Genomic DNA, 25,699 nt, shown 5'->3' on the forward strand with positions numbered 1-25,699 from the left:
AAGCAAGATCAGAATATCCATGGAGAACATCAATCACCAACCACACCAGCAATATAATCCCGGCCGAATGTCCCCCAAGCACCGTCAGCCAACAATAAGTCCACTAGACTCTGGACGGTATCATCCCTGGCCTGGTCGATCAATGGAACCAACATACGTCCACTTATCAATCGGTCTACAGAGCGGCGTGGAGGGTCCAAGTGATCCGGGCGGGCCAGGCCGAGTTACCGCTTCATAGGACGTCAGCAACCCAAACCCATCCGAGCATGTACGGCGGAAATCCGTTAGTGGCGATATTGACCCCGAGAACATCCCCAAGTCCGAACACAGTTTCACCATCCAAGGAGGAAAAGTCACACAATCCGGCAAGCGCCGAGACATCGCCGGGGCAGCCCAAAAAATAGATTGGCGTTGTTTCCCCAGCCGCCAATTAGACATGTGCCCCGAAGAGACACTCGCTTGTACAACCAAGCTGTCCAGGGCAATCACAGGAGCCGGGTCTTGCAGCGGCTCCAAGAACCTAGGCGTAGCTGGAGCACTCTTCATGGACATAGAAGCGGGCACGTCGTTGGGATCGAACTGTGCCCGTGTGGAACGGCGGGACAGCAATGGCGGCCATCCTTCTTCCTAAGTCTCGGGCATTACAGATCAGGGTCTCGTGCAGGGTCGTTAGAGCAGCCAATACATCTTTGGACGTGGGCTCCTTCTCGCGCCGCCAGTCCCTTGATCTCATCCGCACGGCAGCTATTCGACCTGGATGTGGTCCGCAGAGGAGGGCGCTGGCCGCCATCTTAGCCAGTCCGGCCTCGTCCTTCTTCACCTCACCTCAGGGACCGGGCCCCAGACCAGGGCGCTACAGGATTCACAACCGGGACTCAAAAATGCAAGGCAGGCTCCCCGGAGAAGAGTCACCAAAGGGCTAAACAAAATCTCTGCCGCTCCCCGGGAGCAGCCCGCCGATTCCGGGGGTAATCCTTGATTATGCCCGGACACAGAACTGGGGAGGGGCCCCAGATATCGTGCACCCCCCTCGACCCTGCCTTGCCACGCAGCCCCACGAGGCACTCCGCAAAGTGGACTGGGTCGTCACTGCCGCCATCGGCCCATCAATTCGCCGGCGCCCTCCGGCCGACTCCTAACCGCCACCAGTGGCCGCTGTTGTCGTAGTCGCGGCCGGCTGCTCCTCTCAATCGACACTCCGGTCCCAGCACCGCGAGGGCCTCAGAACAGTCAGGGACATTCCTCCGGGTCTGCTGCACGTAGAAGCCTCAGGAGCAGACGCTAAGTGATAGTTCTCCTTCGCCTACTTAAATATGCCGTTACGGCTCAGGATAATTGCCAGGATGTATGCGCGGGGCGAGAGGGCTCACAGAGCCGAGCGTCTATGCGGCCATCTCGGTCGCTGGCTTGGCTCCTCCCCCAGCTCTTTCCTTTTGGAGGCCGACTCCGTGACGGTATCTGTACTCTTTGCTGCCGCTTGCTGCCTCGTCACCGTATGTGTGTCCATGGATTTCCCGGTCTCATCTGGCTCTTTCTGTTTAACACCGCGTGGAGGCATCCTGCCTTGCTCGCTTCCAGCCGACCTGTATTTCGGGGCCTGAATGACTCTATACCAAGTTTTCTGCTGCAGGAGACCCAAGGTCTGTAGGAATAGGTTCTTTATCTTTAACCATCTAAGATTCCTCATTGTCCTCGTTGGTTATAGCCATTTTCCCCTCCTCATTTTTTTCAAAAGGGAGAGAGAGCTCTTGGCGACTTACTCCTGCGACTGCTCAGCGGCCATCTTGCCCACGTTTTAAGGGCTTTTCTAGTTAATTCGGATTCTCCTTGGTGTGTTGTAACTGGTCTATAGACCTTTACCTAATTCAGTTGATTTCCCTATGTATAGCAAGTTCATTAATATATAGAGGTCCCCTACTTCTAAAACAAAGTAGGTGCAAGGGCAGACAGATCAAGAAAAGTTTATTTTTGAAGAGAGTCTGTAAGATCTGAAGATCTGCATCACCACATCATTAGCGACCTGCAATGGGGATAAATGTATGGTGATCGAGGAGCAGGTCTCAGAGAAGGGTTAAACATTCAGCAGCACATGACTGAAAATGGAAGATCAGAGTCAGGGATTTACCCTAAGCCAGGAGCACAAAATTATATCATAAGTGAGAGAATGTCAAAACTGTCATCAAACCTCACATGCGCCTATGGAAAAAGGTTATGTTAAAGTGTGCAGAAGAGGATATTGCTTCTTTTTCTTATTCGTGTTTAGAAGTAGAAGAAACACCAGTGATTTTAAAGAGTTAAGTCCAAGAATAAAGTAAAAGGACCAGATGCATTTTACTTTTTTTTAAAAGCCAAATACGTGACCTTGATAGTGGTCGCAACAACTGGTACTAAAATGTACCAAGACTCGTGTTTTTAATCTGCTGGGGCAATAACGGTGTCTGGTACCAAACAAAGGGGCACACCGCTCTGACAAGCAGGTGATGGATATATATCAAACATGAGTCTTTAGAAGGTCCGTAGCTCATCTGTGGAGCTTGTGCAGAGAAATGTTGTTACTATTCAAGCAGATAAACTCACTTTGGTGGGTTTAATTTCCCTTCTTAAGTGCCAGAGTTGCGAGAAAGCTGACAATGTCTACAACTTGAGGAAGCAGTTTTATTTATTGGCACTATAGACCATCAGATTAATGCCCTCTGCACATAAAACGTCTGTGAAACAAAAGAAACAAGTTGGGTCTTACCAGCCGTGTAGATCTAGCTGTAGATACAACACAAGACATTACAGGGCTCTAAGAAAATGTCCTTGCTATAAGTATACAGCAAGGAAGCGCAATGTTGGACGAACAATCAAATGGACTTGCGTTTCCATCTTGCGGTTCAACATGGACAACTTTGCTTGGCTTGCACTGATGCTTTTAGATTTCAGGAGGCATTTACCACTCACTGCATATGAAGTTTCTGCACAAGTCATTCAAGGAGGTTTTTCTGGACTGTTGCTCACCTCTCAGGGAGGAACCGCATGCCTGCTGTGCAGAGGATATACAGCGGAGTTTCCTTGTGCTTACTCGCTGGAACATGTCCTGCTGCAAAGGTCAAGAGAGGCTCCATGTAATCACTCGCTTTCTCCGGTGTCAAGGCCATGGTGGAGATGCCTGGGAGAAAGAGCAGATACAGTTTAGGTACACAAAATACAGAGCATTCTGTGTGTGCCAACAAACCAGGCAAAGTGGTAAGTAACCTTTGAGGAAGGCAATGGAGAGTAAACAACAGGTACAGGGATAAACCTTTTATCTTTTTTAATGCAGATTTTTCATAAGCTCAGTTATAAAAATACAATTTTAAAACAGTCTGGCGAGGTTGTCCTCTCCAAACAATAGCTCTGCCCATTCACAAGAAATGGAACAACTGGGTTTCGAAAGTTGTACTGAAATAGCAAAGTGTTCATCAACACAGTGCGTCAGAGAAATTAGATGGTGGCCGTAGCAAAGAATCGCCAAAATAACTTGTAACTGTTTATAGCGGCTTAAAAGCTTAATATACGGCTTCAGTGAGATTGCTAAAGTATCGTTTTTCGATATTATTAAAAAACTTCAAAAACAACACCTTGTAGTAAAAGATGGATGCTGACCACGATGAGTGCCCCACAGGTTACACGCCAGAATTCCATGAAGGCAAACTAAGGTTTTACTGACTTAAGGAGTGCCCTCATTGAACTGCTTATAATGTTATTTACAGACTTAAATGGCAAAACTGTTAGCATTCACTATTTAAAAAAAGCAATTACTGCTCTGCTACTACCCACGTCCCTTGAGGTTTGCGCAGTTCCACATTTACGGGCACAAATATTTGGTGTATGAAAATTAAAAAGAAATACGCAGTAATTTCAAATTAAACATTGTTACAACATTATAAAGGCAAAACCAAAGGGGATGATGGACGGATTGGTAAACAATGCAAGCACTCACCCCAGCCAACTGATCTGGGTTTAATCCATCATCATTCTTTAGCTCACTCCGCCACCCCAGTTCAGACATGGCTATATGCAAATCAGTCTGACCCTGTGCCTCATGGGAACAGCCCAGCATGTACTGCCAAGCCAGGTCTTTCCTGGACCAGAAACAAGCATCCTGGGACTGGTTTCTGGCTAATCAGCCTTCATGAGCCAGGATAGTTTGAATCCAGTGGCAAACTGAGCAAGGGAACCATGTCTGGGCATACCCTGCCAACTTTAGGCGAACAAAGCAAAACCAAAGGGGATGATGGATGGAGTGTTGAACAATGCAAGCACTCAAACCATCACAGTCCAAACCCAATGGCTCCCATTTAGTTAGAAGGTTTAAGTTCCTTGTGTATCTCTGATGGCTAACACCTGAATGGTGAATGTGTGTCCCAACTTCCAAAGCATACTAATGTCTCAGAACTGCCACATTTCCCTTTCTTGTTCTCGGAGGTACGTGGCAGATTGGACTGCAGTTGTAGTGGGGCTGAGCGTGGCATTTATACAGTGTTAAGTTAGCATGAGCTTATTAGAAGTTTAAACGCCATTTTACCTTTTGCTTTCTTTTGCCCATCGCATACACGTTGGATATTGTTTCGAGTTGGACTGAGAGTTTTGCTTCACATGACAATAACTTGTTTTTCTACATTGCTAGACTTGCTTTCTAAGCTTAGTCTGAAAAGTGAGTGCCGAGGCCTTCAAGGTTATATCAACACTGTTGCTTTTGTTCGAACTGATCAGCGCACATTCTAGACATAACATATATGCAGCTGTGAACAGCTCAGATACTGGCGCCTTTAATAATACACTGTGTAGGCATGAAGGAACACACTTGGAGAACATTCTTATGCTGAGAGCTTGTGCAGAACTATGTGATTCACTCCTGCTAATCTCCGAGGTATGGGGTCGCTTATGCAAGCCTAAGAGACCTTCTTTAGTTATAAAATAACCTACTAGCAAGGGAGGGTGAAATATAGGTATATATTTAACCGGTTTCCATTTAGCATTATAACATGCTTTCTCCCTTTGTATTTTATGGAATAGTAACTATGCTGACAATCTTATTTCTTATCATATGTCTGCTTGTATTAGCTAAGCTGCTGCACCTGAGATCACTGTGTTAAAATAAACATTTTAAACTTGCTTGCGTCTCCCTTTACTCCCTGTTCTGGACTGGTATGAGAGTATAATGAAAGAGTGTTCATGTTTCCCACCTTACTTGAGTTGCCGGCAGTGAAAGGATATAGCGGGTACAGAGATGTGGTGGGCGCTAAAAAGAAAGTGATGTGTAAATACTGGAGGCGAACAGATCCACGTACTGAAAACGAGGTGATATGGTAGGAGCTGCTAGAGATGCAATGTGTGTGAAAAGTGAAACGATGCGAGCAATGGATGTGAAGAGATGTGGGACCAGTAAGAGAAGAGAGGTGGTAGGTGCTGGGGTTAACTAATGTGGTAGGTGCTGGGGTGAAGAGAGGTGGTAGGTGCTGGGGTGAAGAGAGGGGGTAGGTGCTGGGGTGAAGAGAGGGGGTAGGTGCTGGGGTGAAGAGAGGGGGTAGGTGCTGGGGTGAAGAGAGGGGGTAGGTGCTGGGGTGAAGAGAGGCGGTAGATGCTGGGGTGAAGAGAGGCGGTAGATGCTGGGGTGAAAAGAGGCGGTAGGTGCTAGGGTGAAGGCCACTGAGCACCAGCCACGACTGCAGGGCGCAGGGCTCAATGGGCAGAGGGAAAATGGTCCCACTGCTGACCCAGGACTAATGGAAGTAAAGTGGGGCCCCTGCCTCCCAAGTATTACTGCCGGCCAGCACTCAGTGGGTGCGGACAGACACTGCACGGTGCGGGACACCCCGGGGGGCTACTGTAGTTTACCAGGACCCACCAGCAGCACTGGAGTCTTTGTCTTTAGTGTTGATGGCCGACACCCCCCAGCAGTGCTTTCAGACACAGGGTGCAGCGCCTGGGAGCAGTGTGCCGGTCCCACCCAGTTATCCCTTCTGCCTCCTCCCTTCCCCCACACAGCTCGCAGCAGTCAAGCGCCCACCATGGCCCTTGTCAGGGAATGCCCACTCTGTGCCCGGAGCCCTCCAGCCACCAGGCGTCTCGGGTGACACATGCTGGCTCGTAAGCGATGCGATTCTGTTGATTACTGGATTTATGGTGGTTACGATGGTCGGTAACAGAAGTGTTCGGTGCTGGGGAAACATGCAGCTGTGTAATTATATAGATTGGTGTGGCGGCCCCTGGGATTTGGCGGCCATGTGCATGTGCACAGCTTGCACATACCCAAGGCTGGCCCTGTAATGAGACACTGATGCTAGTCTGGTAGGGAATGTTGGGTGCTAAAGTGAGTTTTTGGTACACCCTAATTCACTGAGGTCCTTAGTCTCTGTGCACAGTTCTGTGACTGCGCAGAATCCCTGCAACACAGTGAAAGCTTTGAGGCTGCTTTCCTGCTGCTTCGAGGATGCCCTTCACCGCAGGTGTTTACACATCTTCGATTAGCATTTCGAAAGACAAACACCCGTCTTTAAAAATTAATTTTGCAGAACAGCTTCTTCACCATGGTGTCACTGAAAAGGCTCCAATAAGGCACTTTATGAATGCAGAGGAAAGCTTTGTGGTATGCACAGATTGTAGGTCTCTATGGGACAGAAACCCAATTTCAGGGATAGGTTCTGCCTCTCCATCTGCTCCCGTCCCAATCAGCGGATGTTACCCCCCTATATCTTATGAACGTGGGCCTTAGCCCCGTCTTCCTTGCAAGCTTGCAGCACACACACCCAGTCACACCACCCCCACCAAAGAGAGGATCCTAGAAGGTGCAGCTCTTCTGTTCTGGTGTCGTCCTCGAAACTTCAGTTCAGTTTTGAGTTTCTCCTTATAATGCCTCGGTATACTCTGCCCATCAGTACATTCTAGACTAAAAAAATGATTAAGGCTTCTGCCCACCTCACCCTTCCGTACCTGAGCAGGAGACATCCAAGGATGAAAAAGTAGAGAAAAATGGTACTGAAGGGATCAATCTATTTTTAATTAAATCAAAAAAGAATATATCCAAGTTCGTATACACAAATATGGGCGGACAGCCAAAAAGGCACAACAAAACACAATTTATATACAACACATCACATGTACATTATATACAAATATACAAAACATATACAATATCAAAATAACTTGTATGTACCCTCAGGACAAAAAAAATATATACAATTATATATATACTCCAATTTACATATGTACCTCCTGAACAGTCTAGTGGAGTATACAACTACAGGGTAGTCCCAAACGGAAAAAGCACCAGGGGGTTAACGCATATACCCAGCTTAAATTTACATAGGTGCATCAATGAGTAAATCAAATCTTTCTTCGATTAAAATAAGGGACTCCGTTTAAAGCCAAAGGTGTCGACGCAGTCGCGGTCGCGTTTCAGCCAGATGATATAGGCTTCATACGGACATGGGTACTCTAATCTTCAAGGACTTGGCCCAGTCTAAGGAAAATCTTAATTGGCCAACCCACACTACCACCCACAAAGGGTAGGGTAGTTGCCACCGTCTCGGCTCAAATCTCGTGAACTCTTATTCTCTTCACTGTGTCCGCCCAGCACGAAATAAAGGAGATGAAAACAGTATATGTATAGAAAGTGGCTCAAGTCACAAAGTCTTAATTCACAGGGGGCTACAGCCAAGCGTGGAACCGACGTCAGCTATGGCGTTTCTCAAAGTGAGACTTTTTTATTTCTTTCTTTCTAATATAGGGGTATGTCGCCTACTGAAAGCATCGCGTTGTCCTCTATGATGACACTAAATCATGTGAAATCTCAAAAGAACAGATCGTTATCTAAAAGTATCTCGCACAGCTACGGCTCAGTGGGTTGCATGGTGGTTAAAGTCCATCTGGTTTTCTGTCTCAGGTTGACAGTGCCAGAGGGTCTACAAACCCATTTCTTGGCAGTGTTCTGGAAAGAAATCCCAAAAACATATCAGGCACCTGTAAATAGCTGCACGTGTATGAGATGTGTGGAAGGTACATTTTTCATGATTGGAGAGTACGCCTGACAAACAGACCTTCTGTTTGCAATATACTTAGAGTGGGCTTTCGGTCCACCCCCTATTGTGGATTTTTTTTGGGCCCATCTATTTCATTGATTTGCTTGAGACTTTGTCAATCACATCTGGGCTTAACCCAGAATATTATTGCACTCGTACCCTAATATTATTGGCTGTATCCTTCGGTTTCCAGTGTATTTTTGGCATAACAAGCATGGGGTGTATGCTACCTCTCAATCCTTTGCACCCCTTCCTCTTTCACTATGGTGTTTGTCCACTCCTTGTGGCTCAATCACAACCCTCCAGCTTTCCTGTTTGTGTTAGTTCCTAATTTCAAGCCGTCTCCTTTCCCGGTCTTCGCTTCCTCCCGCCTATCCCTCCAGAAGCGCGGGGACACGCGGTTATAGTGTAACCATGCGCTCTACAAATGGTTTTATTAATATTATTATTATTTTTCTGTACAGTGACCTCACAGTCGCTATGCTTGGTGCAGACCAACGTGCTCCTCTTTGCACACTGCTTACATACTGTTGTGACTACAAATGGTTTTATTAATATTATTATTATTTGTCTGTACAGTGACCTCACAGTCGCTATGCTTGGTGCAGACCAACGTGCTCCTCTTTGCACACTGCTTACATACTGTTGTGAACAATCAAATGCGGCTCGAGCGCCTGGGAGGGGAGCCAACCATGCTTAAAAACTATATTTAGTGGCTGTTTCCACATGGTGAGCAGCAGTAGCTAAACAACTCAGATGGCCCTCAGTAGTGGAATAGTATGTGTGAAACTTCCCAGTGGCAAGAGCCATGCATCCTATGCCTAGACTCTACTCCTCTCCTGTGCAACACAGAACATGGCTTTCCTCTCAGACCACATAGTAAAAATTCATTTGTATTTAAGCATACGCTTCAAAGGTATTTCAACTATTGGCTCTAAGCTCTTGAAGACCAATATTTGTCCTGTTGTGGAAAGGTTGCAATATCTCCATTGATTCCAGCAAATGGAAACAGAAGGCACAGCTGTGCGTTGAGTGCCAGAGTCTGGTGCTCTGTTATTTGAGAAACTGTTACAAAAAAGGTGATTCTAAGAATGCTTTCAAATAGCCAAAATTACTGGAATCACTGCATAGCATTCGAACCTAACTTTTTTCACCCTCTGGGTCCCTCTAGACAGAGGTCCACCTTATCAAAATCAGTACGGACCCTGCTCCTCATGGGAACAGCCGATCCCTGCAGAAGGGAGCAGGACCAAAGTTGATTTGCACATGGATGGTTCCTGCCTGGGGTAGCATGAAGGGCAGTAACAAAAGATGGATTGGACTATGGCCAGGAGTACTTGCCAGAGGTTGAGATTAACTCAGTTATCCCACCCATCACTTTTTAGATCTGGCTTAACAGTGCAGCTGTAGCTGAACTCATGTAATTAACTGAAAAATGTTTTTAGGAAGCATGGCAGAGGGGAGTTTTGGCAACACCCTCATGTTGATAATTCCCGGAGGTACAGCAGGAAAGGATTTTGGTGTTGTTTATCCTATCTGACAAAATCTGAAGGGGCAATATTTGTAATGTTCAAATTCTAATTAGGCCCCCAAAAAAGGATTGCCAAATTATTTTTCCAACTGTAATTATGTACATATTTATAATTGGATGGTTGTCTTGTGCAAAACCTTATGCTCAATATAGTCGCCCTGTATTGCTTATGGTCACACGTACATTTTTAAGGCTTATAGCCAAATTTGTTCATTCGGAAAGACTATATTTGATGCCACTGGTTTGATCTGTTTATTAAAGAAAGGACACAAAAACAGTAGGCCTGAGTTGCTAATTGATGAAAGCAGATGCTAAAACCAATGGATAGGTATTATACATTATTAAGGCTTGTAGACAGGTATTTTATTACATAGAATTGCATAAATTACCTCAGTAGGCAACTGTTTTTGTGATGGCTAACAGTATATTGCTTCTACACATGAAAGCCGTGTTGTAATTTTAAAACGACAATACTATACTCAATACTTTGCAAAACAGCTACCAACTCCCATATTTATTTTATTTTTATTTGCGAGAAAATGCTATGCAATGATTAGGCAGCAGCAGGCTTTCTTTTTGCTACATTTATTCCTTTAGTTCATATTGAAAATGCTTGTTGATTTTCAGTGTGTTTTATTGTGAGTGGAAATTTGGATGAAGGAAGCAATGAGTCAGTGGGTGGATATATGGTTGCATGAGTGCAGGAATGACTAGGTGCTTATATGAGGACTTACTGGGTGACTAAACGTACCACTCAGTGAGGAGGCAATTTGTTTTTATCTGCTAGACCTCTTGAAATTGACAATGCTTCCATGTTTTCCTAAGTGAGCCACGCTAAGATTGACAGATATGCATAAACATGGGCACCATGTTCACTGTGCTGTAAGAGCTAAACTGGAACTCCACTGATAAGGCTCAAGTCAACCGAAACCTCTCTAGGGATGCTTGCGCTCCTGTTCCAATGGGACTGGGCCTGGAAGATGGGGCTTGATTGTTTATATTGGAAAAGGACCAAGAATGACTTCAACATCGCTGGTTCCCATTTGAGGTGGCAAGGTGGGCAAAAGCCGATGGACTGGAATGCATCCCCAAGTAATTACTAGTTCCTGAGATGATATCAAACAATCCACCCATCACTTTTTTGTTTTTCTTTGTCATTTGAGAGGCTGCGATTCATTGGCTCCCTCCTGGTTGAATCAGCTGAGCTGAAGAGAGTGCAAAGTATTGAGTTTAAGCCCAGTCGTGTTTAACTTATCAATAAGACTATGCTAAAATTAGGGTCAAACAGAGACATACAGCCTATTACTTCCCACCTGTTCATGACGTCCCTTGTGCATTGAGCCGGATGACCGATCAGAGCATGTTTGTTTCATAAGCAACCTAAAGTGACACTAACTGAAGTAAAAATACTGAACCTTCTGAAAGTAGCAAAAGCCAAAGGAACATTGAAAACATAATTAGTCCAACTGTTAAATTACAGGCATGGGTTTTTTGGAGTAACATGGTCATAGCAGTTCCTACCTCTAGCTACGGAATCGTGCTCTTCCAAAGAAGGTGGTGAGCAATTTTTTTTAATAAAACATCGATTCACACTTTAATGCAGCTCCGTTTACAGCGAAGAATCATTTTGAAAGCATTATGTTGCAATGTAATAATATTTTTGCTGGGCAAAAAGGGTATTTTTCTTTTTTTTCCCTCAAAAGCACCCGTCATGAATGTCCCAATTAAAGGTCGCATAGGATGTTAGCTGGCACATCCAGAGAAAATATGAAAGCTATGCAGGAAGACTTTACTTGCCATCCCAACTTCATTTCACGTAGTTAAAGGAACAGGGCTACAATCAAGGCACGGGAGCCTTTAATGTTGTCATACTTGAATTTCTTTCATTGCACTTTGTCTCGCTTCACTCTACTAACGCATTCATACACAGGCATGCACAAATGGGCACTTGTAGGTGCCTGCATTTTCATGTGTTAGCACATTTAAACTAAAAATGTTGGCTTTACCAAAGCTTGTTAATAGGAGTATATAAACAAAGCGCATCTACTCCTGCATCAGTCAACATTCACCACCAATTTCAATTTTCAAGAAGTACTTTCAGCATCTTCAACTTTCGCACTCTACCCTTGCATTGTAACCATTTAACAAACCCCAGGCCTAGTGCTTCATGTAGCACCCTACCAACTTTGTTGGTGGCCGTGATTTGTGTATGGCTGTAACGGCAGTAAGCTTAGGTACCTGGTTTGATCTTCTTGACAACTGGTTTGCTGTTTCGGTCTCTCATCTGCTTGATGTCCAGGAGGTCATGAGGATTGCCATTGTGCTGCGGCCAGAAATAAACAAAGACCCTGGAGCCGCTGCTGCCACAGTCGACAACAATGCCATAGCTCAGTCTGGGGTTCTCTGTATCAGTAGCTTCAAGGTCTCCGACCCGCGCCAAGTACCTGATGGGGGTAAGGGGAATGCAAATTAGGTGCCAGAGCATTTCATAGTCCATACAAGGTTTCCAAAAACAGCATTTACACAAAATAAATCCCCATTTATAAATCCTGAGCTCTAGAAGAGCCTGGTCCTTAACCATTCATTGTAAAAATCTATAGGTAGAGGTCTAATAAAGTAAATGTCAAATTAGGTCAGAAAAAAGCTCAAATGGCGTAGGTCCCATCCAGTAGGTCGCGGTTCTGATTTCTTGCTGGTCCACACAGCATTTAATACTTTCAATGAGTACCACCAAGTTGAGTAAAAATAATATCCAAGAGACAACTGACGTTTTGATTGAGCCTCGTACAGTAATAATTACGGTTCAGGTACATTGTGCCGGACATCACAGGAATGAATGTAAATGGACTGCAAAGAAACACGTTTTCTGTACTGCTGAAGTGCAGCACTCACGTCCACAAGTATCAGTGAAGAGATCACATCGGAGAGAGGACTAAAGAGGACAGTTATTCAGCCAAAGTGGAAATATATTGATTTTGTAAACAACCCTTGCATCAACTGTGCATTATTGACGCGCTAATGGTATCATGCTTCGAGAATTATGGCTACTTCATTTCTGCTGAGAGTCCTAAAGCCATTTTATTACAATGCACACTTCCCAATTCCGCTCAAGTGTATTCAGCTGAGCACACGGCCCAGGTACTTCACACAAGTGCTTTCTCACAAATGGCAAGGAGAAATGCCTTCACCTCGCACAATGTAAGTGAATACTAGTTAATCGTGTTAAATATAAATATATATATCAGTATTTGCTAAATAAGTAAGCATTTCGGTGATCTAGGTTTCAATATTTTTACACAGTGCTTAACATGAAGTCAGAGTATTTTGAACACAGTCACACTAAAAGATAAAAATAAATAAACTTGCAGATAGATGTGCCTGTAGAAAAGAGTCGACTTATCTGTCCGGTTCCAGAGGGGCCATCAGTGAGGAGATGGGGTAGAGAGGAGAATTGGGAGACTACATCACTTCAAAAACCTTACAGAGGTTTCAAGGGAAGCAGAACGCAGTACACTTTCATTATGAAAAACCATTCTATCATTACAAATTACAGTACCAAAAATAGAATAAAAAATCCTGAAAGGGCAAATGTCAGAAAAGCACGAAGCTTGACTGTTTCTGCAAATTCAGGCATGGTTTTCAGAAATCTATCTTGCAGCAAAATATAGATCAAAACCATAGTGGTCTCGAAAAGAGAAAGTAGTCTTTCAAATCAGATAACACCCTGAGGAAAAAATCTACTTCCCATGAAAAACAGAACAGTTAATTTTTTTTTTTTTTTTTTAAATAAGTTGCCACCCAAGGCTAGTTGACAGTTATTCTCTAAATCTAGCAGCCACGAAATGGCTGCACGGAACACTTAAACTACAAGAGAAATCACAGATAACAAGTCTCTTGAAATTGATGTTGCAATTGATCGAGGATACGGGTTTTTGGTTAATCGATCTTGCAAAGCCAGCTCCCATTTTGCTTCACGTGCAGTCATTTACAGTGCCCACAGTACATTACTCAAGTTAATCATCCTCAGGTCACCGCTAGCTTTGTAGATTATGACAATGGACTAGAAACTAAAACACAATTATGGCCATCTGAGCATCAGGTTTCGCACCAGCACCAATAACACTTCCCCAGAGCCCGCATTATGGATAATAAAGAGCGCAAGCCCAATACAACTGTCATTCACTTGAGACCAAGCCGCTCTTCTTCTTCCTTATTAGCACCTCAGGACTCCGGCCACAGGATGTTATGTTACATGAATTTGTTTTGCCAGCAGAAAAGATGGCTGCAGAGCTCAGACCTGAAGACCAAGGCATTACAAGAGCTCTCAGGAACCAAACTTAATTACATTACATGAAAACAAATCTGGGCGCTGAAAAATGAGTACAAGGCAATACTCAGGCTCAGCTGCTTTTCATCGCGTTCTTGCGTAGACAATATTTCCTCTGTCCTAGTAAAGCATGGTCCTATGAGAGACATAACAAATTGTATTAGGATTTAATTGGTTGGTTCCTTGAAGTTAAGTGGGATATAGATCTTAATATCAGCAGGCAGCTTGCAACCTTGCTGTCTTCAAGTAAATGTACTTTTCACCATATAAAAATAAATGTATGAGGGCAAACTTGCAAAAAGATGCGCTCTTCTCAAACGATAGTTTACACATTGTGAATAAATTTGCATTTGCGTAGCGCCCACCCAAAAACATAGTTCCAATAAAATCATCAACAAAAAGGTAGATCAACTAAACACATACCAAAGTAAAGACAAAAATAATTCAAAAGTAAACTTTGCACCACGTTGGAACACGGCAAGCCATAAGCAAATCCAGTCACTCTACAAACCTGACCCTATATTAAATCCAATAAGTTCTTGGCAATGGACATGTCCTTATAACTACAAGAAGTATGAGCAATTGACCAACCTCTATGGCCTTAATGCTGACATTATACATCCACAGCTCACTAATAAAACAGCGAGCAGGCTACCAGGGCATAGTAGCTGTGACATCCCCACAAGCTGAATCACACTTATTTCAGCAATGCTAACCCAATAACCTCATTGAAAGCTGCAGGCTTGATAAAAATGTTAGGAGACCTCACCCATGGTAAAATGTGCACTAGACAAAAGACAGTAGCGTAAAATAAGATCTTTGGGACATCAGAAAAACGTATTTTGAAGATCAGTGACTTAAGACTAACAGACTACTGAGAGGATGCAAAAAATAAAAAAATAAAAACAGGTGGGAGGGGTCAAAAAGGGAAAACGTGTTCAAAATCTCCCAAGGCAAGCAGACCTTTCCCAACAGTGTAACAGCATTTAACCTTCTTTGCTCTTCAGGTCACTGCCACCAGGGGAACTCTACTTTCCTCATGACAACGAACACTATTTACAAAAATTAGGAACAACAATATAATAGAAAAGAGGTCATAGTCCAACATTTCTCAAACGTGCTTATTGCAGTGGCAAACATTCCTAAACCTTTGTGGAATATATTGTTTTCATCTAATAGACGCTAAACCCTGACAAAGCCATTTTGCAGTTATCCTCAAGGAAGAAAGGTATAGGGGGAACTTGCTACTAAGCTTCTCCTGTGGGAATACAAAGAGACAACTGTTGCTGTGAAGCAGAAACGTGCTCAGTGCCACCATGCGCATCAGTTCAGGTTGCACGATTGTGTTTCTGCACATTTGAACCTTTTGGTTAAGCCATTTCTCTAGTCTACACCATCTACATTCCCTGACCCCTACATCCACTTAGTAGAGGCCAGCAGCCTAGACCTACAGGATAGGCAAAACTGATTTGTCTCTCCACTTCACACAATAGAAGACCAGGGTAATTGCTGAACTATATTCCTCATCCAAAGGACTTTGGCCAAATTTCTGGGTGAGGTGCTCCATGACATTCCGATTCCTTCAAAGACTTTCCAAGTTGTCGAGAAACGTCTGAGAATCAAACTATGTGGCACTTGGTGTTCGGTCTAGGAGGAGAAATGGCTTTGTGAATTGGACATATTAGGTTTTCAAACATATTTCCAGTTGTACCAAAGACGCTTTGGCAACTGAGCAAGATATGGTGAAAATTCTCTACACAGGGACACAGGGCAATATAACCAGAGAATGTCGCGCTATCACATTCGGGAGTGAGTGAACACCTTATGTGCGCTAGGAAAACTGAACAAAAAATGCTGCCCACCATGTAAAAATAAAAAAGTCACTTTTGTCTCCTGAAATTTTCTGGATGCGTGGAAATGTTATAGGTGCCTATGCATATCTATTTTCTTATTTGTGACAAGACTGTGGAATGGTTGTAAAGCATACGGGCATGTGTTAACATGATATCAAACATGCACTTTGTAGTTGGTTACAGACTAAAATGTCCAGTGGGTTGGGTCCCAAAAAGAAACATCCTTTGCAATTTGGAGTCCATTTTCATGAATTGGTTGTTTTTGTATCACTGTAGGCCTCTATTTTAGGAGTTCCTTTCCAAGCTAGTGACCGGTCATCTTTGGTTGACGACATCCAATATGATCACTTAGACTGATTTATAAACAAGCCCTCTCCTTCAACAAAAGCAGAAAGGACTGAACAGCTTTATTTCAGGTTTCCAAATGGTTTCAAATGTCAGAATGAGATAACCAATGTCGCCTCTGGTTCCATTCATTACGTAGTTACTTGCTACTGCATGCATCTTCATTTACTACCTTTGATCCACATACGATCCAGGTTTGCGGGTGCAGTCTTAGAATAATCGGTACTGTTTTCCCATTTGCTACACTAAAAACGGGTACATAAAATAGGAGCAGGTTTATGGGCATGGGGGGGGGGGGGCAATTGAGCAAGTAGTTCAATGTACCCTTGATTTAAAAAAAAAAAAAAAAAGACTAGAAAAATATTGTGGGCAGATTTATTGAAGAGTACTAGTTAACATAATATAGTGGTTGGGTTAAAGGTATGATGTGTTAATATATGTGACATGCAGTTTTACATATGTACACACATCATACTCCACGGTTGCACACTGTGGGCATGGGTACCGTGAAATAGTTGGGATGATTCCCAAATTGGAGATGCTTTCTCAAAGAAATAATCAGGGAAACACTGTGCTATAGAATACCCAATGAGCAAATGCTGTTGTTCGAGACTGTTTCCTTAAGACAAATATCCAATGCCTTAAATGGGCCGGTACTCACCCGTACGGACTACCGTCACCTTTTCATTTTCTCGCATCGAGTATGGCACTTTTCCTTGAATAAGGAGAGTACCGGTACTCATGAGGGCCTGGCTTTGATGCAGGTGCGTCCTGTCATCAATCACCTCGTACCTCGGCAGCACCTTCCACTCTTAATCACAGTGGAAGCCTGGGCTGGGCTCTTACAAGTGAGCAGCTGCTCGTCACCATTACACAGTGATCTGCATGTACTGCTTTGGAAGCCATCAGAGCAGAGGTGTGGCTGCAGGGAGGTTCGTTTAGCCTCTGTTTTTACACAGCGAGGGCAGAGAGGTGGCTATTAAACCTAATGGGCGAAGGTGTGAGAGGCACTGTTCAGGGTAACACAGTGCTGTAATTACGCTTCTGTACCAGAAATCCCTATATGTAAACTGCTGCCATTAGGCTTTTTAAACACAAATTCTCCAGTACATCTACCACAAGACAAGATGTTGAGTACTATGTAAAAGTCAAATACTTGATATTGTGCATCTTCAAAACACATACAGGCATTTTTTCCAGTTACTGTTGCCTGTGGTGGGTATTTTCAATATGCCTGGACAGAACAAAAAGTTTGCGCTTACTTCCACTATCTCGAATCATCGTTTCACAACTAAATTGCCTATTTTCATGTGTAAATATAATGGGATCTCGGTACCAAACTCACTGATCATTGTGAAAAATGTGATATGCTCTTTGAACAGAGATGTTTGCAGCCAGTGCTAAACCTTCTGGGCTTACATGTCACAGGGAAGTATACGGCTCTATTTTAATCAAAAGCCAATATATGTAATGCATGACTGGGTAAGTGCATTTAGCGCTCACTCATGGTTGCAATTTATTGCACACTGATCAGACGGCAAAAGCAGCAAAACTGAAACGCTTCATCTACTTTGCACCCCCAGGTTGTCATTGAGTACAAGCACAGGACATATTTTATTTGTAATAAGTCTTATTTCCTGACTAGGACTTAATGTCAGTAGCCATATTTCTATTCAGACAGACCCTCTTGCCATTTGTAGCGTGATGTGAATGTCTGTTGCTTTTTATAATATTTATTTAATCAACAGTTAAAAATGCAAGAATACATTTGACATTTACTATATAAAGTATGTGAGGCATATAATATGTTATCTAAATTAACATACGTGGGAATGCAATAAATACTGCAAAAGAATGTCAACAAAAGATATTAAAGCAATTAAAATTATCCAACAGAGACGTTTTTTCAACATGTGTGCTGTGTTACATATACGGGTGTATATTTTAATTACAGAGTGTATTCAGAGAACCCAGTTAGATACCTTTATTCATCTAAAATCACATGTGCAACCTGTTTATTCTGTCCACCACTCCTTTCCAATCACATAAAATTGAATGTTGAAAGGTTGAGCCACCAGCAGCAACTTCGCCAGTGTCTCTGTGTCAGCATTTCTTATCCAGTGGCAGAGAGAGAGAGAGAATATGCTGCTCCCCTCCCCACAACAGGACCATCTCCAATCCCATTTCCCCACCCACTCTCAGCCCCCATTACCCTTCCTGCACCCTCATCTCTACTAACATACACCCATCCTCCACCTTGATCTCTCCGCCTACCACCAATGCCCTCACTCATACCACCAACCTCCTCCCTACCTCATCCACACCCCTCCCGCCCAAACCATCTCTCCTCCCTAACACCATCTCGCACACTAACACAACGGACCCCTGCACCAACACCAGCCCACTCCCCCACCTGCACGCCAATTCCCTGGTCAGTCATTCACCTTCAACTTCCACCCCCACCCCCAACACCTACCCCACGTTGGACAAGATTATGGCCACCCTCATCCAGATCAAAGGATACATACACATCCTCAAAGAACTACTCTCCACACACACCATACACCCCTCACCCACCTCCACCACCCCTCCTAACATGTCCCCTACCCTTCCGGTTGACTCTCTCACTCAACACTCCCCACACCGGACGTCAATCCCTGCTCGTAATCGCAACAACCGCCCTCGTCGCCCTTGCAACCCCTCACCCACCTCCACCTCCCCTCTCAACATGTCCCCCACCCTTTCGGTTGACTCGCTCACCCAACACTCCCCACACTGGACTTCAATCCCCGTTAGCAATCGCAACAACCGCCCTCGTCGCCCCTGCAACCCTCTTTCGGACCTCGACACACTCACTCTCCTCCGCTCATACGACCCAGCCCCCCAAAATCACACATCCACCACACACCTCACCATTCCCACGATACACCCAAATCCCCTTAGACCCCCCACACTAAACAGCAGAACCTCCGTCCCCAATAACCTTAGAAAAGTCCCTCTCTCTCTAGAACCTTCTACCGCCCTCAACACACCCCGTCTCAAAAGCACTCTCCTCAACTGCAGATCGGCCTCGAAACACTCCGCCGCCATCTCTGATCTCCTCTTAACGCTGGACCTTGACCTAATCATTCTGACTGAAACCTGGCTAACTGAATCCTCGTCACCTATAATGGACATTCTGGTTCCACCCAACTACCACATCATTAGACTTGACAGGTCAGGCAAAATAGGTGGTGGAATCGCATGCATCTACAGGAACAACCTCTCCGTTATGAAAGGCAAGTCCACCTCCCTATCATCCTCTGAATACATCTGCCTCGACATTATTAGTGAGGGCAAACCGATATGCTCTCTACACAACATTTACCACCCACCCAGAGACAACCTCACCTTTTCCCAACAAATCATGGATACGATTTCAACCAATATCGGACGGCAGCTCACCCATATATACCTTGGCGACTTCAACCTCCACTGGAACGATCGCAATGACGCAGTGGTAAATAGTCTTAAAAGTTTCCTCAATGCCCTTGACCTCACCCAAATATGCAACAGCCCGACCCACGAGAAAGGCTCTATCCTCGACCTTATCTTCTCCAAAGAGGACTCTATCGAACTCGAGTCCATCCAACCCTGTGACTGGTCAGATCATCATATTGTCACATTCTTCATCAATGAAAAAGTTAAATCTAACCCGGTTCAATCCTCCAAGTCCAAAGTCTGGAAAAGAGACCTGAAAAAACTCAACCCAAGCTCTCTGCCTCCTAACAGCTGCAATCTCCTACTACCACCGACCGGCGCTAAGGACGTTCAATCCCTGACTGACCACTACCACAACGTTATGACCTCAATAATTAACGAGGCTGCACCTATGCAGCTAAAAAAAGAGTCTCTACTAAAATCTCCAATCCATGGTACGACGGAAGTCTTAATGAGGATAGACGAGACATGCGAATGGCAGAACGCACCTGGAGATCAGCTCCCTCTGCAATGCACCTAAAAACGCTGAAGAAAAAGAGAAACGCCTATTTCAGGAAAATAAAACGCTCAAAACTAGACTTCTTCAGCCTCCAGCTCGACCAAGCAAAAAACCGTCTGAGAAAACTGTTTGAGCTAATCAGATCACAATCCAAGGAACAACCCCAACCACTCAGCACTGTGCGCGAAGCTCCCTCCTGTGAAGACTTCTCCGCTTTCTTTATCCAAAAAACTGACAACATATAGAGCGATCTCCTCATTGACGCAAGCCTCTACTCCAAACCCCACTGCATAGCACCCACTGAACCAAAAAACAATGCTACATGGTCAACCTTTGGCACCTACTCTGAAGAAGAAATTGGCAAACTGCTCAGCACCTTGAAACCGTCCAATCACCTCACAGACCCCCTTCCTGCTAAGCTGTAAAAGACTTTACCCCTTTGCTTCTCCCACTCTGGACTAAAATTTAGTAGTAGTAGTAGCTTTATTCGATAAAAACATATCATAAAAGAATTTACACATCATTTATAAAAACATTTTTACAACAATCATCAATTTTAAGAACATTTCATTCGTAGAGCAGTATATTAGTTGAATGGGCCCATTTACTGGATTAATAGTTTTCTTGCGGATCTTAGTCGCCATGCCCACCCCAAGAATTTTGCCATACAGGTAGAAAAGAAGGGTCTAGCATCTGTACGTAAAATACGCAAGGCTTCCAAATGAGAGCGAGTTCCCAAAGATCTGCAAAGGGGCTTCAACCACCTACGTCTCGGGGCTGCATAGACACTACATTTGAACAGCATGTGGGGCACAGACTCCACCCTTAGATTACAAAAGGGGCAATAAGGAACAGTTTGAGCTGGGGGTTTCCATGTGGAAGTAAACTCGCATACTGGGAGCACCCCCAATCTGAACTTAGTGTATAATGCTCTGTCCCTCGGGTTCTGTATGATATCTAGATAAGGTTCCCTTAACGGTGACTCCTTAGCTGACAAACACAGAAGTACAGATTTACAATGAGTTGTGGATCGTGCCCTCTCACTGTCTACCCATGCCCAGTAGATTTTCTTTAACTGTTGTTTCGTGGGTGCAGATTTATTTGACCAAGCCTCTTCTAGGCCTAATTTGTAGAGCAGCATTTTAACCTCCCTGAGCCAGATGATCTTATGAGAGCCCGGTAATGACAAAATGTCAGATAAGGCATCTGCATAACTACTTAATTCCTGCACATTCCAGATTCTGGACCATAACAGGAGTGGACGTAGTTTTGCTTGATCGCAGATTGCCCGGGTACCTGCATCTAACAGCAATGGGATTGTTGGTGTGCTGTGGGGCAAACCCATTAGATCTTTGTGAAAGTTGTTCTCAAGGTGGGCCAGAGTGTCAACTTTTTGAGTGCGCCACAGCTCAGCACCGTAAAGTGCCGCACTTACGACCCTTGCCCTATAGATATCTAAAGGAGCTCCAATGGGTTTTGATGATGATGAACGCTGCTCCTTGAGCAGCGCACCTGCCACCCTTTAATGGGTAAGGAAGACTTTTTGATGGTGTGACTTCCAGCTCATAGTATCACTGATGCGTATACCCAGGTAGTCAAATTCCTTTACACGATCAAGTGGAACGGAATCCAGAACCGGGGGATAAACAGTTTTTTTTGGCGGGTTAAGGACTAGAAACTTGGTTTTGCCTATATTTATCGCTAAACCCCTTTCGTTGCAGAAGCTTTGGAACCTAGAAAGCAACGATTGAATGCCCATCGGTGATTTTGAAATTAGGAGGGTATCGTCGGCGAACAGAAGCGTTGGGATCTTCCTTCCAGCCAGGGTGGGTGCATCTGATGGTTGTTGCAGAAGATGCTCCACCACTCCGTTAATATAAAGAGAAAACAGAGTGGGGGCAAGCACACACCCCTGGCGGACGCCTCTGTCCACGGGGATACGAGGTGTTTTCTCTCCCTGTCTACCCCATCTAATTTGGGCAAAATTACTATCATGGAATTTAACAAGCAACGACAGCAAGTAGGGTGGGAGGCCTAACCCATCGAGGACGTTCCACAGGAGTGTGCGTGGCACTAGGTCGAAGGCAGTCCGCAAGTCAATGAAGACTAAATACAGACTGCCCCCTCCCAGCACCACCACTTTCCAATAGATCATTAGAAGGCGGAACGTCTGCTCGATTGTCCCTGTTCCTGATCTGAAGCCTGCTTGTAGATCTGACAGGATATGATTTTCATCTGCCCACTCAATAATCCTGCCCAGTACCACCTTCCCTGCTACCTTTTGAGAAGAATCCAATAAACTAATTGGGCGGTAGTTCGCTGGGTCGTCTCTAGAGCCTTTTTTAAAAATAGGTACGACCTCAGCGCCCCTCCAAGAATCAGGAAAGACTCCACCTAACATTACTTCATTCAGGAGCAAGGTGATTAGTCTACTCCAAGGAGATGGGTAGTTCTTAATTAGGTCTCCTGGGATTCCATCTGGACCCGCTGCCTTGTTCTGGACAATGCATTGAATTGCTCTTTCGACTTCTAAGTTAGTAAATGGGCCATCATAACACGAGGGGTTAGCAGTAAGACACATGGATGGACAGGCTAACTGAGCCGGATCTGAGGGAGCGGAGTACAGTTGCGAGAAATGTTCGAACCATACACCCCCTGTAATATTACAAGTTAGTTGCTGGTCTATTGGCTTTTCCCTGGATCTTAATAAGTCCCAAAACCTCCTGGCATCCTTACTATTGCTGGCCTCTACTAGATCTCCCCAGAAGTTAGAATCATAAGTCCGCTTGGCTTCAGTTATGGTTATTTTATAAGTTCTCCTAGCTGCCCTAATAGCAACCGCATCTTTAGACTTTAATGTCACAACAAGTTCCTTCCTGGCCTCACGACATTTTTGGGTATACCACTTATCTGACTGTTTAGGCAATGATTTTGGGATACCCCTTCGTGTGGTTTGGGGAACAATAAATAAGTCACTTAGTGCTTGCACAGTCTTAGTGTATAGAGGTAGGATCTTATCATCGCCTTGGTTAGTAGTTATCAACCTGGACTCCACCTCTTCCAAAATTGTTCCGGCTTGGTCAATTCTTGCAACATCTGCTAGGACTTTGGCCCACTTTAACCGCCTACTGCAGTTTGCAGGGGCTATTTCATGGGAGGATTTCCACTTGTGTTCGGTTCGGCCTTGCCTTTCTGCCTGCCAAGGGAGTGAGATAGATAGCGATAAGGGGTTGTGGTCGCTATCACCCGACACTATGACCTCCATGTCTAGATGGTGTTGCCAAAGATTATAATTGAGCATGATATAGTCAATCCTAGATGTGTGGTCTTGCCTGTTATAGGTGTGGGCACCCATATGGTCGGATTTGGAACGGCCGTTTGTTGGTCGCAAATTGTGCTCCATGCACAAGGCATTGATCTCTATTGCATTTTGCGACCATTTGGGGATCGGGGCAAGATTCAAAATAGGAATGCCTCTCCTAGTGTCCTCCTCAAACGTGTCCAAGATATCTTCATTGGCCAAGGGCTCAAAACAGCAGTTAAAATCCCCAACAAGCAGTATATGAGAGTCCGCATCACAGGTGGCCAGGTTGCGGTTTAGGCCTGTGGATTGTAAATGGGATGCACCGCCTTTAGCACCCCTCAGGTAAATGTTGAAGACTTCCAATCTTTTCCCCCCTTTGTGTGTTACCGTTAGCCACTGGAGATCCGAGGATTGGGTGTTTCTTTCTATTACCCTGAAGCCTAAAGCAATGCGGATCCATATTATGAGGCCGCCTGACGGACGACCTCTAGATCCTTGTTCCCGTACTGCGGGGATGAAAAAAGTGGAAAATCCCACTCGGTGTCTTGGCTCCAAACACCAAGTTTCCTGTAAGAGGCAAATATGGAAGGGTTCCAGGAAGTCACTCCATTCGGGGATGTCAAAATTACGACCAAGACCAGCCACATTCCAAGATAGAATTTTTAGGACAGAGTCAGCTGATGGAAAAGCCCTGGTGTGGTCAGTAGTCATCGGCCTAGGAGAAGCAGATGCACCCGCAGATTTTGAAGACCTCACAAGCGACTCAGTTTGCGGGAGATTGTGGGACACATAGAGGGCAGGGCAGGAAGAAACCAATTGTTCAGGAGAAGTGGGTGCAGAGAAAGTCTCGCAAGATGGATTTGGCCAATCAACCCTGTTACAATTTGCTGCCATGTCCAGTAACATTGTCACACCATCAACCCCTGCGTTGCTGGATTGTCCCACTCGACTTGTTGCAGATTCAGGGGCAGCACAATCAGTGAAATGATGCCTTTGCGAAGTCGAGGATACCTTCCGGGGTTGCTTAGCTGTTTGCTTAGAGAGTCAATCCACCTCCTCTAAACCACCAAATCTGTTATAGGTAGAAAGGCCATTCCAGTGTAGCAAGGTCTCCCTATGGCCCCAGGACTTATTCGGCCGTTGGTGGTGCTGAGCCAATGTCCAATTGTCCCCCTGATCACAGATGGGTCGGGGAGGGTAGAAAAAGGATAATGGCTTGGGTTTAACTAAAGAGTCATCATTACTGGGCCAACTGCAAATGTAGTGCGCCGTGTGAGGATCTTCAAAGGTCACTACTATGCAGTCTCCCGGACTGGATTTCCACGTTGGCCCTACCCAGGGGGTTCTGCGGACCATCGATACCCCACTTTTCCTGCCATTGGGGATAGGTCTGTTTACATTCAACCAGTGCATTATTTTGTTCTTAAGTGACCAATAATTTTCAAATTGGCCATTACCTAGCGTTGGAACCCCCGTCAGTACAACGACATAGTCGTTTGCCTCTGGGGGAAGGTCAATATAGCCACCTCGGAAGTTATCTTTGGCTGGGGGGGCCTGGGTTTCACTAGGGGCAGGTCTAGTTGTTGTTACGAGTTTGGGGTTTTGCAAGTTACGTGTATCACCTCGTGGAGGTGCCTTTGGTTTAACACGAGCTTGCTCCACCGTAACTGTCCTTGGTTTGGGAACCGGTTTTGTTGTAGGTGGGACCAAGGGGGAAGCTAGATTGATTTGGGGTGTGGTAGGTTGTGGCAGTGGGTCAGCTGTAATGGTGCCCTGGTTTTCCAGACTTTTCAACCCAAGAGTGGCCAACGCAATAAGGCTCTTTTCCATTTCTAACAGATTGTTTTCTATCCTCGATAGTCTTAGGTCCAAAGGTGACAAAAGTTTTTTAAGTGTGTCCCAGACCACCTCTATAAATTCTTTGTTGTTATTGGTTAGCCCGTTTGCTTCAGAGTCCTCGGCTAATGTGTTATTAGGGAGGGGAATGGATGCAATGTTTCCATATCCCACATTACAAGACTGGGTATTGGGGGTGGACTCGAATCCAGTATTGGGTGCTATGATGTTATTCACGGACAGATCTTTGGGAACAGCAATTTTTGCTTTCTTACGAAAGTAAGCTGAGCGAGAATTGCGTTTCCTCTTTGGTTGTTTGCCTCTGGAGATACTGTTGGACACATTCGGGAGAGGTATAAAGGGAGTAGGGTTTTGCACACTAGGAGGCGTCAGTGGGATATCCTCAACCTTACTTCCTGATGCAGATTTAGGAGTGACCGGGGTCGGTAAATGATGATGAATATCTACCTGAGTGACTG

General features: G+C 44.8%; 1 protein-coding gene across 1 annotated transcript in view; it reads right to left on the minus strand.

Moving 5' to 3' along the window:
* The window catches only part of ENTPD7 (ectonucleoside triphosphate diphosphohydrolase 7), a 229,407-nt gene that overhangs the window by 174,966 nt on the left and 28,742 nt on the right, over positions 1-25,699 (minus strand). Inside the window, exons 4-5 of the mRNA XM_086922599.1 lie at positions 11,815-12,020; positions 3,001-3,151 (exon numbers count right to left, since the gene is read on the minus strand). Of these exons, the coding sequence (XP_086778725.1) occupies positions 3,001-3,151; positions 11,815-12,020 (357 nt within the window). The remainder of the gene's footprint in view (positions 1-3,000; positions 3,152-11,814; positions 12,021-25,699) is intronic.

The sequence above is a fragment of the Lissotriton vulgaris genome, chromosome 5 (genome assembly GCF_964263255.1).
Source record: "Lissotriton vulgaris chromosome 5, aLisVul1.2, whole genome shotgun sequence".
Lineage (NCBI taxonomy): Eukaryota > Metazoa > Chordata > Amphibia > Caudata > Salamandridae > Lissotriton > Lissotriton vulgaris.